The 21,019-nt window shown below is 43.0% G+C and overlaps 1 protein-coding gene across 1 annotated transcript; it reads right to left on the bottom strand.

Annotated features, from left to right (window-relative positions):
• Positions 1-937: 937 nt before the first annotated feature.
• Positions 938-19,738, bottom strand: PSKH2 (protein serine kinase H2). The gene is made up of 3 exons (XM_075270354.1): positions 19,497-19,738; positions 10,772-11,438; positions 938-1,255 (listed from the first exon to the last, which is right to left on the bottom strand). The coding sequence occupies exons 1-3, from the start codon at positions 19,736-19,738 to the stop codon at positions 938-940; spliced, it is 1,227 nt and encodes a 408-aa protein (XP_075126455.1).
• Between the last annotated feature and the right edge of the window lie 1,281 nt (positions 19,739-21,019).

The following is a 21,019-nucleotide window of genomic DNA, read 5'->3' as shown; positions in this document are numbered from 1 at the left end:
CAAAACATAAAGAAATCACCAAATACTCTTATCTTGAAAGAGGACCTTTCACCAACTCCAACTCTTTGCATCTTTCAATAGATGCAGCTCCACCGATTCCAGTGATTTTTTTTCTAAAGCCCCCACCATTCCTGAGCAATCATTTTAGTTAGTTTCAGCCCACAATATTCTACTTAGTCTCTATAGTCCAATTATCATATTAGGTGCCGAAATTAACAACAATGATTATTTGTGAACAGTTGAGGTTGAAGGAAAAATTCCAACGGTTCCGGAATCAGTTATTGAAAGATGCGAAGAGTTTGAGGCGGTGAAAGGTCCTCTTTAAAGAGGTTGTCCCAAGATTTAAACCTATCGATAGGACAGCTGATCACTGGGGTCCAACTTCTTTGGAGTCCTGAGTCCCTTGTTTGAATGGAGTGGCGGTCAAGCATATGTGCCTCTAGAAGACTGCTGGAGAAAGCTCCATTCAAGCTTTATGGGACTACTGTATTTTGGGCCCTCCTATAGACATCTGAATGGAGCTGCAGTGTGTATGTTTGGCCGTCACTCCATTGGACCCCTTTTCTCATTATTGGTGGGGTCCCATGGTTAGACATCCACCAACCAGATGCTTAATACTATAAAATCTAAATCTTTCGGACAAGCCCCACACGTTCAAGTCTAAAATATAACACCTTGGATAATATAGAACATATTTCCCCATCTCCCACCCACCTAGAACACACATGTAGTGCCATCCAAGTAGTAAATATACATTGTTCAGTATCACATTATTTACAGGGGTAATTCAGCAACATATGTGACAAGGACAGGACTATTGTGTTTTGGAGGTTCTCATCAATGTGTTGAGTTTTCATATACAAAGTCTATGAGTGAAAAGTAAACTAGACGTATCAATAAAAAACATGTGGAAGAGGTATAACATTGTGTGAACTGCTCATTGCGAGGCCTCACTGCTGATAAGATGTGCATGGTAACGTATATTGCGCTCCATAATCTCCTTCATCCTCCTGGACTTGTTGGAGTTACCGGACCTCATGGACTGCTCCGAATTGGTGCTCTGACACCGAGATGAGACTCTTCTTCTCAGATTTTGTGAGATTGACCTGTGAAGATTCTTCATGGATGATGAGGCCGCCATAGTTTTGATCCATGGGTGTTGTATGGCATCGCTGGCTGATAACCGGTCACGGCAATCTACAGTGAGCAAGCGGTCTATAAAGTCCTTGGCAAGATTTGAAACACTTGGCCATGGCTGGAAGGAAACAATGATATCTTTAGTTTTTGGAAAATAGTAGTAAATCATGTTATATAATTTAGTAATATTAATAAAAATGATCAATATACCTTTACAATGGATCTATCAGAATCTAATGGTGGTCACACACCTTACAGCTATTCTTCCCAAGTCCCTCAATATAGGCCAGACAAACATTGGCTGAATATTCAATGCACAAGTAGATGGTCAGCTGGAGCCTCTGAAATCAGACCTTTGGCCAACCTTAGTCTTATGTTTCTGGACATCTTAATAGAAGAAACATTGAAAGATCTTGGACTTCACAATGCTAGCCTTTAGATACAAAAAGGTTCTGCTCCAGAATGGTATGGATGAACACTCAGCCTGGACAGAAGAAACCGAAGATGTGGGAAATCTTCCCTTTTGTATTAAAGTTTTCCAACAGGTATGACTACAGGGCATCAGGTCATAGCATACAAAAACTGCATGTTGAATGGTGCCAAAGGGGCGGCCAATAGGGAAAACTAGGTAATGCCCATTTAGAGAACCATCGAACCATTTTGTGGAGGCTTCCACCACCCTATACCTGTTTGGCAGTGAGCTTTACGGCTCCATACAGTTCCCTTACAATTTTATCATTTTGCTAACTCCTTTACAGCTTTCCTAGATGTTGCACCCATATTTAATTGTCTGGACACAAACCTATAGTTCTACTTACTGTATCTCACCATAGAACTCTATAGTGGACCAATTTTAGTTCAAGAGACTGGCACAAAGTCTGCATGTTGCAGTCCTAATTTTGGCAAAAAAAAACGTAGCCTTACCATTGTGTATCTAAAATAGGCTCTAGTAGCGACATCACCACATCATTTATAATGGGACACTGTTGTCTTGTAGGCTGCGATCCTATAGCATCCTAGAGAATGGCAGGGAGTCTATAGCTCCATGTACATAATGGAATCTGGACTGGATATGGGATATGGATATGGGAGTTCCTTGCAATATGTTGCAATATGATGCTAGAAGTTCTTCCTTGTGGCTTTACTGTCCTGTACAGTATATATTACCAAGAGTAGAACTGCAAGCAGACAAGGACTCTTATCATCAGAGATCACTAATGCAAGGGTTCCCGGTCTCCTGAATGGGTTCTGGCTCAGAAGTCCAGTTGATACAGTATATGGATCAGATTTTACAGCCTGGACTTCCAAGTGTGCATGAGGCGAATGATCCCATGCACCACCACAAATTTTAATTTCACCCTGAGGATGTGGATACAGCTGAGACGTGCACTCTCCCCCTATGGGGATGGAGGTCCTGGCAGTGTCCTAGTTTGCCCCACCACTAAGACCAGCCTTGGACAGATATGAGATATATACTTGTTTCAAGTATTAACAAACTACCTATAAATAATATCATGCGTGATCACTGAAGACTTGGATTATTCATCTATGTCACAGTGAAGAGATGCTTATCTAAAAGGACAGAGCATAGGTTACATTTCAGTGAATTTCCATTTGCATTACGCTAGTTACCATGAAAGTATCTTAGACCTTGTGAAATGAGGAGGCGAATATAACAATAAAAAACTGAAACCAGAAAGATTTCTTAAGATTTCACAATACTTAAATGTTAATGTAATTAAATATAGGACACGAAGATGCTAAAACAGACCCTGTCTAGCAAATACGTAGGAGCTAATAGGGGAGGGTCACAAAGTAACAAGAAGATAGAAGATCTGCATTTTGGCATTGCCAAGACAGAATCCTGGCCTTAAATGGATTAAGATGCCCTGGCATGGCCTGAAGAGGGAAGTGCACACAAGGCATGCCAGAAATATCGATGAGCTGAACCATATTTACAGGCAGGAATGGTCCAAAACTCTTCCTCAACATTGTTCCTCTTATGTGTAGCAGCTGGAAATTTTGGTGGAGGACCCAGATGTGCCTAAAAGGGGAGGAACAGATTATTGAAGGGTTTGTTCTACCATAGACACTTATCCCTCAATCAAATGAGATCCCATAGATGGGGTCCAACCACTGGGATTCCCAGAAAATAAGACTATGGGGACTTATAAGTTTCCTGAGTGATCCATGTGAATGAAGCGGTGGTGGGCATGTTCATTCATAAGGCGCAGTTAGAGTTAGTTCACACAGGGTCTTTTGGACCCGATTTTGACGCAGAATCTGGCTCCAAAAAACACCTCCCATTGACTTCATTGAGAGCCATTCATTTCTTTTTTCCACTAGCAGTTTTGTGCCGCTCGTGAAAAAAAAGGAGCGACCTGCCCTTTCTTGCCGCGACACTCGCTCCCAACTAGGCCCATTCATTTGGGCCTAATCCGGAGCGAAATGCCGTGACTGGATACCGGCAACCAGTCGCGGCTAGCTGTTTTTTGGACCTGATTCTGAGGCAGCCTTTGCTTTTACAAAAACACATAGCCTTTATAGCCTCATAAGTTTTCCATTTCCATCTATGGAACTGTGTGAGGGCTGTTTTTTTGGTGGAAAACTCATAGTTTCTTTCATGTACAGGTTAAATAATATCTTCCTTTTATTGGTCAGGTCCTTATAGATTTGGTGATCTGTTGTTTTATTGAAAGTTAAGGACTTTGCAAGTGAAGAAAAGAATCAAACCATATTTTAATAGTAATCAATCTAGAAATTCAGGAAATTCGGAAGGGTTCACTTACTTTTTCACATGACTGCTGAGGCCAATCAGCGGCCTCAGGAAGAGACCCGAGATGACAGAGGTAGTGACATCGCATGCCATTTGCTGTATGACCTCAGCGGTTACTTGACCCCTTTAATAATTTTTGCATCCATTCTTATATTTGGCTCAATAAAGTATATACCGTAACAAACTGCACCAAAAACTGTATGTGTGAATCTAGCCATATGCTGGCAATAGATGGGAAAATTTAGATAAGATAAGAGGAAGGGGAGAATAAGGTTGGGTTCACACAGGAGCAAATGGGAGTTTTTTGGCTGAGGCCACCTCAGAATCCGGTCCAAAAAACGGCTAGTCGTGACTAGATGCCAGTGGAGTGCATACAGTGTACCGGCATCCAGTCGTGGCATTCCGCTCCGGATCAGGCCCAAATGAATGGGCCTAGTCAGGAGGGAGTGTCACGAGGCGGATGTCCACGGCTGATTCCGCCTGAAGAAATGACTGGCTCCCATTGAAGTGAATGGAAGGTGTTTTTTTGAGCAGGATTTTGACGCGGATTCCGTCTTCTGCCTAATAACTTCCATTGATATAAATGGGAATCCCCCCCCCCAGTACTCATCTATAGATGAATACTGTCAGGAGGAGGGGGGTTCCTCACCGCTTAGCGTTATGGCTGGGTGGTAAGGAACGCCCCTTCACAGTAAAGATCTATGGACAATACTGTCAGGGGCGTTCCTAGTCAGACTGTCAGGAATGCCCTTACCCTGTTTCCCGAAAATAAGACATCCCCCCTCTTCACCTCCTGGACCACCTACAACCGGCAGTCATGGCGGCGCTCCACTAAGGAAGCGCCGGCATGACTGCTGATTGTCCCCAGCTCCAGCCGTTGTATAAGACATCCCCTGAAAATAAGACAGGTCATATATTTCAGAAGAGAATAAGACACTATAGAGAATAATTAATATAAGACACTGTCTTATTTTCGGGGATGACAGTGAAGAGTTGAAGAGCGCTGGATTAGCCGCAGCGTACTGTCGGCTTTCTAGCGGCATGTAAAACCGCATATGACCGAGGACATGAAAGGACCTCTTTAAGGCACCTTTGAATCAGTAGCTTCACATTGACATGTACTATGGATTACAGAACTCAAGTGTACAGGTGACTGATCTGTAAGACATGATCATGGGTTCCCATACTAAAAATTAGAAAAGGGCTACCCATAATCAATATCCACATCATCACCATCATAGGAGTGTCTGACAACTAGTTAAAGAGGAACTGTTAGCCCCCCTTCATTGGATACCCGGTAGCCGGACAAGATGGTGGATTACCTATGAGGAAAACTAGAATGCCTCAGTTTATTATACTCTGACTCCTGAAGAGATTGCAGAGAGCAAACATCAATTTTGCTGGATTCGCAGGAAGAAAACCTCATGAAATTTGTTTTGGGAAATTCGTAAGTTACCCAACTTGTTACTAACCAGTTCCTCGAACATTACTATAAGGCCTGGTTCATATCTGCTCTCTGTATTCCATTTGTGAAGTCCACTTGGGGACCCCCCGAGTGGAAACCTATACGTATTAAAAAGCAGTTATCTAAGAAACCACATGGACCCCATATACTATAATGGGGTCCGTGTGGTTTTCACACGAATTATGCAGAGAGAAAAGTATTGCAAGCAGCACGTTTCGAGTGGAAACCACACGGACCCCATTATAGTTTATGGGGTCCATGTGGTTTCTTAGCTAACCACTTTTTAATCCGTATAGGTTTCCCTTCGGGAGGTCCCCAAGCGGACTCACCTAACGGAATACCAAACGCAGATGTGAACTGGGCCTAACAGACATGTTAGAAACGTGACAAGTCCTCTTTAAAAAAAATACCCCCACCTCAGTCTGGACCCTCCACAAATGTTGTATTATTGGGCTATAGGTTAGTATATGACATTTACGTAATGCTGAACGTTTAGGATTACGTGAGGTTTTCGTATAACAGCACACTTCATTAACAGTTCATTAAAATACCAAAAAGTAACTCAAGTGAAAAGAAAGCAACAAACTTGCCCATCCGTGAGGCTCCATCTTATCCTAAAGATACCTGCAGCTTAAAGGGATATTACTGTCCTACTATATGTAGAGATTGGCCACTTCAGATCAAAGGGGTTTTATCCACAAAGACAACTTATCCCATATCCACAAGATAATGGATGTTATAGACTGCTGGGACCCCCAGTGATTACAAGAATGGGGATCCCTTGTATCTGATGGATATGTGCATCGCTGTACCCCTATAATACCTCAGTGGTACTGTATTGCAATGGGACTTACCTCAAAATATTGAGGTATACAGAATACGCCATTGGATGCCATGTATCTGTGATACAGCAGCCCATATGGAACTGTGTAGCCTATAATGTGATACACAATACGGTTCTTTATTATTAACACTATATATTGCCAACTAAATGCAGTTATGAGTTGGATATCAGTAACTGTCTTTTTCATCTCGGCATATATAGCAATATGTCTATTTAACCAGACATAAAAAACTCTATATTACATTGCACATACAAGCAGTATATTAATACTGCCGTATATCTCAACATACCGACACTCCGCACTCGCCAACACTTCCAAAATTCCTAGTAAAAAGGAGAGACCTTCTGGACTCCTAGACTCGTGGCAGATCTCCAGACTCCACATAGGCCTCCAGGACTGACTTGGTCTATGAACATTTCCTATGTGCAGTACCAGAAGGTTAAGCATCAGACTCAGGAGTTACTGCCCTGGTGAGTGAAGGGGCGAGTGAAGGAAATGCGGCCTATGAAAAGTGCACGGTCTGGAAGAAAGGTGCAAATTGATATCCATAATTTTGTGTGCTGCCCCCTTATACCTACCAGAAGACACACTCCAAAAGTCCAAGCACGCGCAGTTCTAGATAACCAGCATGCATTGATATAACCTCCATAAGGCTGGGTTCACAAAAGTGTGTCTATCACAATGTCCGCCTAAAATCGGTGGACAAAAAAGTCCTACATAGAGAACCTTTTCTTTCACCGGTTTCAGAATTATAATATTATTATTCTAATGACGGACACCAGATGGACTCCATTATAGTCAATGGGGTCTGTCGGACTCTGGGTGTAATACTGTTTTAGCGATGCACCCCCCGTAGCTAGGGTTCCTCGACGGACATGAATGACAGAGGGGTAACTCTAGTGCAGTGGTTCTTAACCAGGGTTCGATCGAACCCTAGGCCCTATGTACGGTTCATTTTGTGTACCAGTAAAAAAAAAACATATACCTATGTCTTGAATTTGGAAAAAAATCATATTTGATTTATCACTAAAGAAGGGTTCGGTGAATGTGCAGATGAAATTGGTGGGCTCGGTACCTCAAACAAGGTTAAGAACCACTGCTCTAGTGTGAACCTAGTGTTACCAGCAGACTTCCAAATATATACCTCCATAAGGCCACGTGCACAAAGGGGAACCCATGACAGGGAAAACTGGTCTGTACATCAGCCAAAATTCCCTGCCCAAATCTTGTCAGCGGACCAGGACTCCTTGGTCTATGGTACTTGGAGCAATTTCCTGCCTGTTCCCTCGCAGTATTGTACTGTCTATAGCAGGGGTGCTCACACTTTTTCAGCATGTGAGCTACTTTATAACATGACCAAGTCTAAAGATCTACTACCCACTTCTTGTGGGCGGGGCGGCCCTGTGGGCGGGGGTGGGGCAGGCATGTGGGTTGGGCGGGGCATGTCTGTGGGTGGGGCCAGGCAGAGCGTGAAAGCAGGAGACAGCGGCGTTCTGTGGCCGCCCAGGGATCCCTGCTGCCTGCTTGTTCACAGCGCAGGCTGAGAGTTATCTCTGGACACTGGCAGGCTGCGGCAGCCCTGCCTGCCAGTGTACGTAGATGACTCTCAGCCTGCGCTGTGAACAAGCAGCACCCTGGCCCCCTCCATCCCTAAGAGCGGGGAGTGCGTCATCCCCCGGAGCTGCTGCTTCCCGGCCTGAAAGTGTCCGGAGTGCTTGTTCACAGCGCAGGCTGAAAGTCAACTCTCAGCCTGCACTGTGAACAAGCAGACACCAGAGATCCCTGGCTGCATCCCGCGATCGACCCATACGTCCATTCCAATCGACCGGTAGATCGCGATCGACGTATTGGGCACCCCTGGTCTATAGTATATAGAGCAAAGCAGCAAGGAGGCAAGGACTCTCAGCATCATAGATTACTGTTATACAAGGAGTCTGAGTCTCCTGGCTGGGATTGGGCCGGGAAATCCAGCCAATGTACATACCAAATTTTCTGACCTGGGTTTCCCTGTGTGTATAGCGTCTGCACTTATGAGGTTACCAGGGGCATAACTTGAGGGGTGCAATACATACAGTACATAGCAATAATTTCTCTAACTGTGCTAACATTGCCAATAGACATCTGTACCACTGGCCTAATCCTTCTACAGTGAATTTTATAGAATCTCCTACTGTGCCAACATACAAGATAGCAGGGGTCAGCAAATGTCGGCACTCCAGCTGCTGTGAAACTACAACTCCCAACATGCTCCATTCACATCAAGAACAGCGAAGCAAGTGTGCATGCTGGGAGTTGTAGTTTTACAACATCTGGGGTGCCGAGGGTTGCCTATCTCTGCAGTATAGCACCATACAGCATATCACATACGGCACCATATGAGAATACTCACCAACACTATAGATTTCATTTGCATTGATTGAAGAGTCGCCCTCCTGAACAAATCTACATATCTTTTTAGAGTACTATTATTATTTTTAGAGTATAATAGAAATATGATAATAAAAATCTCCATAATTGCCATCAAGATTTACATCCCAAAATTGGAGTAAGTAAAGGTAAAATCTAAGCTAACAAGGGAATGGCATGGATTTGTGCTAAAATGCAAGGACACCAGGAACTATGCCTAATTCTCTCATCATGAATTATCAGCACCCACTGCAGGTATAGGGGACATTAAGACCAACACAAATTGAGATGGTCTTAAGAAATCCCACCCAAGTCTAAGCATTACACAGTGCAAATTTAGACTAGACAGCTATCATTCTGCTTGATAAAAATGGCTTATGTTTTGACTGTCTAGTATAAATTTGGGAAAAAAATGCAAATCTGTTTTCCAAGATGTAAATAGGAAAACAGGGCCTCTGCTTGCTGCCCTGTAGGGGTAACCCCCTTAACCACTTCCGGACTGCCCATAGACTACATACATCTGGGAAGTGGTTGCCTAGTTCTGACAGGACGCACCAGTACGTCCAGTCAGAAAACAGTAGCTGCACAGAGATCTAAAACTTCAGCCGGAGCTCCCAGAGAGATAGCAGGGAAGATTTATTACCTCCCCTTCCATCTCGATCGCTGTGTATACTGCGCTCAATGAGCGCTGTATACATGGCTATGGACGCAGCCATAATTCAGCCGCCCTCTGACCCGGCGGTCACGTGATCCGCCGGGAGCAGCATCTTGCAAGAGCTGCTGGGTCCTTCAGGACCCAGATCAGCTCAGTAAGCTGTGTATACAGTGTGCAGGAGGCTGTATTTCTCCTGTAACTGAGGCTAAATGTAACAGCCCCAGTTATAGGAGAAATAAGCCTCCAGTACAAAAAAAAGTGATCAGATGTCTCCAATGGTCTCTTATCACCTTATAGGGACACAATCTGAAAAAAAATAAAAAAGTTTTTTTAAAAAATGTAAATAAAATAATAATAAAAAAATAATAATACGCTAATAAAACGCCATTATTAAAGGTTATAGCCCCACCCCCGACGACACCATACAAAATAAAAATTACTGTAACGGAGAGGAAAAACTATATTATAAAGTTTTTCAGTGACACTTTGTGTTATTAAATAAAAAAAATAATAATAAATTGAAAACCAGACACAATTTCCCTCCTATTTTGTTTATGTTTTCCCGGATATAAAAAAAATTAAAACACATTTGAAAATAAAAACAACATAAAAATAAAGCTGTATGTGTCCCTGAAAAAAATACGCAAAAATTAGTTGACTGTGACATACGGGAAAAATGTTACAGCCCTCAAAACCGCACATACAAAAAAACCCGAAAATGTGTCTGGTCCCGGACCACAAATTGGCCCGGTACTGAAGTGGTTAAACATGATGCCCGACTTTTTCAACAAGCCTTTAAAGCTATGTTGCAGGGATTAGCCAAATCAGAATCCCAGCTGTGGACAGCGCTGTTTCAATCTGGTTGGACCTCCTCAGCACAGCGTAGGGAAAACTGATTTGGCAGAGATGAGAGACTTCTAGACCAGGTTCTGGGGATAATATCACTCCTTAAGGAGAGATCACCTTCACAGGTGTTTGGCATCTTACAAAAGCCTTTTTCGCTCCACTGGGGGATTATGGGAAAAAAAATGCAAATCAGTTTTCCTATTTACATCTTGGAAAACAGATTTGCATTTTTTTCCCATAATCCCCCAGTGGAGTGAAAAGGGCTTTTGTAAGACTCCATATGCCTGAAAAGGTGATCTCTCCTTAAGGAGTGATATGAACCCCAGAACCTAGTCTAACTTTACAGTACTTATTAGTTGGCTTAGCTTATGACAAAAAAGCACCACAATTTTGGCATGTTTTGGGGTACCGTGTTGCCTACTTTCCAATAAGTCTTTGGAAAGAAACTACATTGTTTTTTCATGAAAGTTTGAAACATGTCTAAAAAGTGTCGAAGCACTTGAGAAATTTTGCGAAAGCAATGTTAGACAGTTTTTTGGTGCAAATTATACCGGAATTTGTGCACATTTTCCTTAGAGGTGCAATAACTGTACAGGTATATTGAGTTGTACAGACCGTCTCCACACACCCTGTATACTTACATCACTTATGTAACTGTATTTGCCCTTAAGGATCAGCCGGTAAAGTCTTGTTCGGTTTTCATCTTCGAAGGGCATAGATCCACTTAGTACAATATAAGTGATGACTCCAAGAGCCCACATGTCCACTGCGTTACTATAAGGTTTTCTCAGAATAATCTCAGGTGCAATGTATTCAGGAGTCCCACATATGGTTCTCATTGACCAGTCTCCTCCTTTGTTACCAGAGTTTGCCAAGCCAAAATCGGTCACTAATATCTTTGAGTCAGCCCCGGGATGGTAATAGAGAAGATTCTCTGGTTTTAGATCTCTGTGTGTAATTCCAAGTCCATGGAGGTAGTTTATACCATCTAAGACCATCTGAAGCACCTTGGTTGCGTCTCGTTCAGTGAATGATCCTTTAGCAATAATTCTGTCGGTCAGTTCTCCACCTGTGGCTAGTTCCATCACCATGTAGACTCGGTCGTGAGCCTCGAAGACTTCGATGAGTTGGATGATGTTATGATGGCTGACTCTCCTGAGGATGTTGAGCTCGGATTCACAGACTTCTTTGCCTTCTTTGGCTCTTGTTTCAATCATTTTGATGGCAAATGGTTGTCGCGTAGCCCTGTGTTCAACTCTTACCACTCTGCTGAAACTTCCCCTCCCAATAAGAGCCTTGATATCGTATCTGAAAGACAAAAGAATCAAGTCAGAACCACCAGTGTACACTACATGGATATAGCCTGGAAAAACCCTTTAAATCACCATCCAATTGTATTTTGCAATTGGAAAGTGGTGGAAGCTGCCATCTTCCACAAAGTTAGCTTTAAAGGGATTCTACCATTGAAATGAATTTTGTTGGTGATCTCACGGCAGAATAGCCTTTAGAAAGGCTATTCGTCTCTTACCTTTAGACATGGTCTGCGCCGTTCCTTAGAAATACTGGTTTTTACCGGTATGCAAATTAATTCTCTTGCAGCGATGGGGGCGGGCCCCAGCGCTGAAAATGCGATGGGGACGTCCATCCCCACTGCTGCTCGAGAACATGCTCCAGTGATGCCTCTATCTTCGGCTGGATCCTCTCCTTCTTTTGTTGTCTTCCTTCTGCGTCACCTCCAACGCCTGCGCAGTTGGCTCTGCCAGTGAGATACTAGTAGATCCAACTGCGCATGCCGGCTGGCGGCCATTTTTGGGAGACCGCTCATGCTCTTGTAGTTCAATAGAGGAGCGGCCTCCCAAAAATAGCCGCCGGCCGGCATCCGAACTCGGCTCTGCTGGTGTCTCACTGGCAGAGCCAACTGTGCAGGCATCGGAGGTGACGCAGAAGGAAGATGACGAAAGAAGGGGAGGATCCAGCTGAAGATAGAGGCGTCGCTGGAGCGTGTTCTCGAACCGCAGTGGGGATGCCCCCATTGCATTTTCAGCGCTGGGACCCGCCCCCATCGCTGGGAGAGAACTAATTTGCATACCAGTAAAAAACGGTATTTCTAAGGAACGGCACAGCGGAGACCACGTCTAAAGGTAAGAGACGAATAGCCTTTCTAAAGGCTATTCCGATGTGTGATCCCAAAAAAAATTCATTTCAATGGTTGAATCCCTTTAAAGAGGTTATCTGGTTTCTATGATTGATGGTCTATCGTTTGGATAAACCTTCAATATTGGATCTAAGGTCCCAACAACCGGGACCCCCCTAGATCACCGGTACCGAGACAGCACAGGAGAGCGAGTGAGTGTAAGTACTACAGCATTGCCCCATAGAGATTAATGGGTCAGCGCTGCAGTACCTCCACTTGCCGAGACCTCAGTACTGGTCATTTGTGGGGGTCCCAGGTATCGAATCCCTGCAGATCAAATTGTGTCTGTGCAGTTGACAATGCCTCTTTATTAAATTCAAGGTACAGCCTTTACAAATGATGAGATGCTTTACAGTCTTTCCAAGATGGGAAAATCTCCATCTAAGGTTGGGACCTCACGTTGTGAAAATGCTGCGATTTCACTGAGGTGAAAATACCATGGCAAAAACCAGGACTTTTCTCTATGCATTTTTGTGACGGACCCCATTATAGTCTTTGCATGGGTAGCCACTTTGTAAGCAGATTGGGTTTCTGTTTTTCCCCAAGCGGACCCATGAAAAGATACCTGAGTCCAGGCATGAACCTAGCGTAAGGAACTGTAAAATCAGGTTCCAAGATCTTCTACATCCCAGTTAAGAACCCAAACCTCCAATGGTGGGTCAAAAATTATTTATTCCAAATTTTTGATTAAAAAACCATATGAAGGTATAACCAAAGATATTTTTGTATATGAAATCACTGTTGGTTCCTATTATTAGTAGGTGAGATGGCCATTGGCACTAGGATATAATTGACATTTAACCAGACAGATGTGACCTATAAGACGTATAATCCCTACAGGACCAATGTTAAAGAATTTCAAGAAAGGGGGAGGGGAGATCCATGAATATCTATTTCTATTCTTAGATTTTTGCTGAATTAATTAAACACAATTACTTATATAGTTAATTAACATAAACTATGCAAAGCAGTAAGAATAATTTACATAATATAAGGCTATATATAGACCGAGATGTGCGCGACAGGATTACTTGTCTGGACTTGCACAACCCAATGCAAAGCAATGAAATATCTTTTATGTCATCACTCAAAATCCTTCACGGATCTGCGATTTCACAACAGAATGAAGAAAAGGTCTCAGTTAACTGACCTAAGACGTCTTTATATCACTGTATGACTGGACATAAAATATACAGCATCAAAAATTCCTCCAAGTTCACAGGGAGCACATACGTATATGTCTGGATGAAGTGTGGATTGTTTTTGACTTGCAACCCTAATGGGCAGTCAAAGAATTTGCCTTCAATCAAAAGATCAGACATTGAAATTCAACATGTCCAATCCTTATATTCCTTGATGCCCTCTATAAGGAAAGAATTGGGCAGACCTGACAAATAGGGCTTATGGCTTTAACTGACGGCTGTTACTAGAGAAAGTCAGCCAGCCATGATAGAGGGGGCTATACACGGCCAGACGCACAAGTCACCAAACAAGAGGAAGATGAGACGCATGGACTATCAAACCCCCCACCCCCCAGAAACTATTAAACCCCACCCACCACCTGAACACCACTAAGTGACCCCATCACTTGTTTATCCCATACCCACTGATACCCGCATGCCCCAAACAAAAACAATGAGACCCTAAAGACACTCAAACCCCAAGCCCCAGACCCCGTATCCATTCCCCTCCACCACCCCCAACCCCAACCCCCAATCCCCTTTTCTGCTTTGGCAACACCAAATGTTTCATTCTTTGGTAATGCTAATAAGGCTCATTTGTATCTTGTATCAGAGAAAGGGGGGGGAGTCTAGGAGAACTCAGCGATCCCTGGCAAAGAAGAAATATTGCAACCTCCATCTTATAAAGAAAGGGGGGTGAAGCTTAATAAAGAAACATAGAGGGGGGAGTGTTGTTTTTGAAACATGAGCCAGGGGCCTATCTTTACAAAAACTGAAAAACTTTGTCCCACTTTTGGGTGCTGGCCATCATTCTAACTAGCTTAATGGAATTTGTATGGTTTTTCTTTTTTTTCTTTTTTTCTCCTTTTTATTTTACAAACTGTTTTGCTTGTCTACATCATCTGTTTGCCTTTTTCATACAAACACTGAACCTTTTACTATTACAGCATTCAATCTAATGGTGGTCCAGATATGCTCTATGGATCCATTGCTTTTTAAAGTGCGCATGCCATCTGACTGTTAGGGTCCATTCACACGGCGTAAAGGCGCGCTCATTTGGCAAAATACACGTGCAAAGAATACACGTGTAAAAATAAGACTCCCATTGACTTCAATGACATTTTTTTACATGTGTAAAAAAAACATGGCAAAATACACGTTGCGTGTATTAGTCACGTGTATTTTGCCAAAACGAGCACGCGTTTACTCCGTGGGAATGGACCCTGCGAGAGACGTTTGCATATGTAAGTGGGTTTGCTACTATCCTAAAATGAGTAGGTGGTGGACGCATGTATCTGACATACGTGGATTGTGTTGGGGTGGGATTTACTGTCAATTTGTAGGCAGTTGTGAGTGCAGGATTGAGTGAGTGGAGTGAATTAACCCCTTACGTCACATGCTGGGATGGTCCATACATGACAATGGGAGCCCTTACAAACAAAGATCTAAAAGGAAGGTTATAATGTATGAAATGTTGTTATAGAAGTTAACTAAAAGTGGGTTTTTGGAGATGAGAACAGTGAGGGATGCGGGTTCCTTTGGCTCACTGCAGAAAAGTATTGTCAAGGTTCACTAATTTTATACATTGAAAACTTCAGTTTTAGTGCAATCATCACACAGATAGGATATACGATGAATAAGGTACAATAAGTGTGAATGAATTATATTTTGGATCCAAAATTAGGTCAAATCTGCTAGACCTTTGGAGTCTGTTATAAGCTTGGGCCCACCAGAGGCTCAAATGGTATTGGAGTGGGTCAGTCCTACCCTGGTTATGATGCAGATAACACAATATAAGGATTCAGAATTGCAACTTGAAGTATACATCCTTCCTTGGACCTTCTTCTGGAAGGTATTAAGCACTCCAAACTCGAAACCCATGCCAGTCTGAAGATATCTTACCCCATTCATCTAACCATTACAAGGTGGCCCTTGCCAAACTCATTCAGCTCTATAACTCTACCCGTTGTTCCTGCTCAGAATATATCTATGTACAAAACTGAATTTTCATTTGCTAATATTTCCCGCTGTTTAACAAGGCCCCTTGCAATGAGATAATCGATTATATTCAGTGGTTTTACTGTTTTGGCTGATTGTTGCATGTCCTGGAAAAGAGTGGTTGACTGCATTGTCTATCCATTATATTAAGCAACCAGACCAGGTTCTGATAAATATTAAGATTTCTGGGACTACTGGTATGGCACCATTAACCTAACAGAATAGGAAGTAAGCAATTTTGTCTAAAGCCGGCCCTCTTTAACATGTAGTCATTTTAAAGGAATTTTGAGAAATATAGAATTTACCGGTAGATAAAACTGGTAAATAGTAAGTTTATACCTTATAATTCCAAAAAACTGTTTAACAGCATCATTAAAATGTTCCTAGAAATGGGTCACATGGTTCCTTTTGGCAATCCAAAATTCAAACGATTAACACATTAACTAATTCAATGTCAGTGAATGGGGACTATTCATATGACCATTATTTTGACAGTTCATTGTAACTAACCGTCAGAATATAGGTCATGTCCAATTTTCTTTCTGTTTTCACAGATTCCTCCATACACTGAAAAGCATCTGAATGTAACTGTAACGTCTCTGCCTGCTCAGGTCACTGCGCCGCCCTCTGCTCACATGCTGCGGTGCAGGAGGCGTGTGCAGTTTGATTCCTTGCTTAGAGTTTTTGGTTGCACTGTCTGAACACTGTCCTATTCCATCACCTTGGTAATTGATTTTCCACCACACCCGTCTGCCTTCACCTTCATTTCCCTCGGCTCCTCTAATAGTTAAATTTAGTCTTGCCCTGTGATTGACAGCTGGCCTTCCTATTTATTCTTGGCTCTCATTCACATTGGTGCTTGCTATTGCTTCGTGCGTGCTGGTTTTTCTCTCGCTGTTTATTCTTGTATTCTGATTCTTGACCTCTGGCTTTCCCTATTGACTACTCTTTGGATATCGTTTTTGACACTGCATTGCTCGATTGTTACTGACCCCTGGCTAGCTGACCTCCCTTTGTTGTTTGTGTTGTCGGCGTTTTGTGTGTCACGTATATAGGAAGGGCCCGTCTCCAAGTTGCCGCCTATTACATAGGATAGGACTAGGTAAGCAGGAAGGGACAGTGTGGAGGGTTCAATTTAGGGCTCCCTTCTCTTGCGCCCCTTTCCCAGGGTTTACAGCAGGTGCTGGGGAATTGCTCCTATTGCAATTCCCTTACAGTAACCTTATAATTTAAATTAAAATAAACTTAAAATCTTGATAGATTTATGATATCCTTATCTATTTCTTACTTTTTGGACATTTGATACATTAGTTTCTTGTTTCTTACTATAATGTGTATTAGAACAGTGGTTATATACAGTTAAACACTGTATTGAACTATAGACCAATGCTGTTTACAACACAACTGATGGTCTCAATCACATTATTAAGTCAATAAATTGCATAAATTAACTAATGGTAACACAACACCTCTAACTGAAAACCTTTAAAAGTGACAACCTCATGAAGTTAATGGAGAGAAGGCCAAGAGTGTGCAGAGATGTCAAAGCAAAAGGGGGCTCCTGTGAAGATTCTACAATATAAAATATATTATGGTTTGCTTACCCCTTTGTGTTTCTTCATAAACTGGAGCCAACTTCTTCCAGTCTTATGTTGCGTATAGTATGGGCACTGGAAATGGTGCAAACAGCTGAATCATGTCTGTTGGCCTCCCGTGAACAGATATTGATAGCCTATTCTATGGATACACCATAATTTCTAATTTTTGGACAACACCTTTAAGAACCACACCCCCTACAATGTAGCATCTTCTTTTCAGTTAAGGGGAAAGACGAGCAAGAGAACATAATGCCATCAACTAACAACTGGATAAACATCTCTGTAAAAATACCCATAAAAAGTAATAAAGTTGATGCATGAGTGACACAAAATCAAGTCTTTCCTGAAGTCTCAAGACTCTAGTTTTGCCTTTAGTCTGGCTTTTTCTGGGCCATAACCTCGTATTTGTAGTCAATGATCAGACCCATCGAAACCTTCACTACACATAAGAGGTTATGTCCCAGAGGAAGGCGGATAATGAAAGGCTGAGCTCAGGAAGGTTGTGAATCAATTGCATCAATTTTATTGCCATTTGTGACTATGAAGAAGACCTTAAGTTCGGAGCCCCACTTTGCGAACAAGCAGCGTTCTACATTAACTGTAAAGTGAATGGGATTCTGGCTAATCCCATCCACACATTGCAGAAAAAAATCCCAAGCAGAAGTACTACGGTTTCGAAAATGTGACTGTTTTTGCAAATCGCACCATGTCCATCATTCCTATAGTATAGATATCATAGAAGCAGAAAGTCTGCAAAGGAAAACCCAATGGACTTTCTGTGAAAAATGCTGCAGAGAAAAGCCTTTCTGGTGCGGACTTTTCCATAGAATTTTTGGCAGTGATTTTCTGCAGGGGGCTTTAGGCTCACAGAGCTTTTTCACCATTTATTGTGCTACTGTATGTCCGCTTGCTTGTCCTTCCGCAAAACATATAGAGAAGGTGCTACCATAGATAGAGGAGGTGTGGTGTGAATTCTGGAATTTCTGGTATGAATTTTCCACTTTGCTTATGGATCAGAAGGTTCTGGTTGATTTATACCTGGATTTTCTGTGAAGTGTAAAGAGGTTATTCGGTTTCTAAGACTTATGGCCACTCTTTAGGATAGGCCATCAATATTAGTTCTGCAGAGGTCCCAGGTGTCAGACCCCACAAATCTAATGTGATGGCCTATCCTGAAGATAGGCCACTAATCTCATAAACCGGATAGCACCCTAAAACTGTACAAGTTGTGGCGGTGAGTGTATGTACTTCAGCGCTGCAGTACCGACACTCGCCACTATAGTTTGCATGGCAAGTGAGCAGCGCTTCTCTCCCGCACTGTCTCGGTGTCTGTGCTCGGCCCCCGCAGATCTAAAATTGATGGCCTATCCTCAGTGCGCCCCATGTGACTGCTGAGGCCCAATCACAGGCCCCAGCAGTGACCTCAGTTGCAGAATAAAGAGGACTGAAAAAGATGCTGGAAAGAGTCAGGATGCCCAAGAGAGGTGAGGCAAGGTGAATCTAAGTGTGATTTTTATTATTTGTTGAATTTCGTGGGGTTCGCCTTACAGTGCTCAAGCGGGACTCTTTTATACTCTGTGTAGCCACAGAGGAGAGCATATTATAACGTGTGGAGCCACTGTGGAGCATATTATACTGTGTGAGGGGCCACTGTGCAGCATATTATACTGTGTAGGGGCCACTGTGCAGCATATTATACTGTGTAGGGGCCACTATGGAACATATTATGCAGTGTGAGGGCCACTGTGGAGCATTTTATACTGTTTGGGGGCCACTATGGAGAATATTATACTGTAGGGGGGTTTGGGGAACATATTACACTGTGTGTGGCCCCTTAACTACTCATATCATACACCATCTGTTTTATAGCAGCCATGTACTATTATTAAAGGCTGTAATTACATTGCACAGTTACTATAAAATAGATACTGTGCAATGTAAATAGTGAAGGGGTCATGGCTCTCGCAAAAGCACCACGGTCCCTTCAAACAACTGATCAGAAGTGTGTGCTGAGTGCTGGACCTCTACTGATCTCTTAGACTGTTAGGACCCCACAGATCAACCATTTCCCAGACCACGCAGTTCCCAATATTGTTTACATGCTGGATGGTGGGGTGGTCACCTACCATGTTCTTGATAACTCCAGTTGTGGGTACTATAGTAGTATCCCTTTCAAGTATCTAAGATATAGCTGCAGCATCCATAATCATCAATATTAAGAATACGCTGTAGGGAGAAGGTAGTTACATGATGTCTCTGGTGCATTGTGCTGCATCTTGGCATCTAGGTTGGGTTTGCTTAAAAATTTGGCACAAAGTAAATGAAAATAAAGATCTATCCACAGCCAGCTTGACATGTAATGCAGACAACTCATACACAATAAAAAACAACTTACCTGGCTGTAACTCGGGGGTCAAATTTTGCACGGTATCGGGCTACTTGATTTTTTTTTTCCTCAATGTCCCGATCTCTTTTCGGTTCTTCTTGCAGCCCCCAAAATTCTGCCTTGCATTTTACCGGCTCACTACAAAATTGTACGGGGACCATTGCACGGATCAGCTTGACGTAGTAGGGGTTCTTCTTGAGAGGGGGTTCCATGGGCTCGGGGAGCACCTTACTGCTGACTATGCAACCCATCTCAGGAAGATAGGAGCAAAAGGAGTAAAACCAGAAGAATGGGACCCATCACACATCGAGATACCTAAGACAAAAAGACAGAGCTTCTCCTGAGCAGCTTTATCAGCTCCTCCTACACACTGCCCATGACAACATTGAATGGCTGAGTACATAGTGTGTGACATAGTCATGTAACTGGGGGAGGCAGCCTAGCAGAACCAATCTAACCTAGACAACTTTTTTCCGACAGGACTTGTGTTGCACCAGTTATAATTTTTACATGATGTGCACCTCTATTTCATAGAACTTTTTGTAGCCAACCAGACCAATTTACCAATTTTTTTTCTCCATTTGATTGACAGCTATCCCTACCATTCTCTGCACACATGCATGCGCTAGGCTTGGCTGAGTGTGCATGTTTTATGAATAGGGAGAGGGGAATAACTTGTTTTCAGACACATCTGACGGAGCCTTATTTTACCTAAAAAAAAAAGGGATCGGCCAAGCTCAAACCCATCCAAACCCGAGTCCAGCTGTGTGGTGTTATTACACACATGTACAATATGAGACTAAAGCTGGGAGTGGTACCTCAAGTGTGGAAAACATCTTGCGTGGTACCAGTCCCAAAGAAACACAACTCGAGGAGCTACAATGACTACCGACCCGTAGCATTGACATCCCACCTGATGAAGGTCCTAGAGAGACTGGTCCTGACACACCTACGTCCTCTAGTGTGCTCCACTCTGGATCCCCACCAGTTTGCCTATCGGCCGGGCATTGCGGTAGATGACGCCATCATCCACCTTCTTCATAAGCTCTCTCTCACCTGGAGAAACCAGGGAACACTGTGAGAATAATGTTCTTTGATTTCTCCAGTGCGTTCAACACCATTCAGCCAGGGCTACTGAGGGAGAAGCTGAACCTTGGTGGTGTGGACCATCACCTGTCCAACTGGATCCTAAACTACCTGACAAACCGCCCTCAGTATGTGAGAGCCCGGGACTGTGTGTCTGACACTGTGATCTGTAGTACGGGGGCACCACAAGGTACAGTTCTTGCCCCATTTCTCTTCACACTGTACACTGCTGACTTTAGGCACAACTCATCCAGCTGTTACTTACAGAAGTACTCCGATGACTCTGCTATAGTAGGCCTTATCACTGATGGCGACGATAGGGAATACAGAGACTTAAACCGGGATTTTGTTGAATGGTGCCAGCAGAACCAGCTCAGGATTAATGCTGGGAAGACCAAGGAGATGGTGGTGGACTTTAGTAAACGGAGAAGTACTCCGACCCCGGT

Source organism: Leptodactylus fuscus, chromosome 4 (genome assembly GCF_031893055.1).
Source record: "Leptodactylus fuscus isolate aLepFus1 chromosome 4, aLepFus1.hap2, whole genome shotgun sequence".
NCBI lineage: Eukaryota > Metazoa > Chordata > Amphibia > Anura > Leptodactylidae > Leptodactylus > Leptodactylus fuscus.
This window is presented reverse-complemented; position numbering and strand designations above follow the sequence as displayed.

Excerpts from the sequence above, each read along its gene's own strand:
- PSKH2 (XM_075270354.1), bottom strand. The coding sequence starts at position 19,738 with ATGGGTTGCATAGTCAGCAGTAAGGTGCTCCCCGAGCCCATGGAACCC. Across the intron at positions 11,439-19,496 it reads GACCCCCGAGTTACAGCCAG|ATACGATATCAAGGCTCTTA; the intron begins GTAAGTTGTTTT and ends TTTGTCTTTCAG. Across the intron at positions 1,256-10,771 it reads AATACAGTTACATAAGTGAT|CCATGGCCAAGTGTTTCAAA; the intron begins GTAAGTATACAG and ends GTTTCCTTCCAG.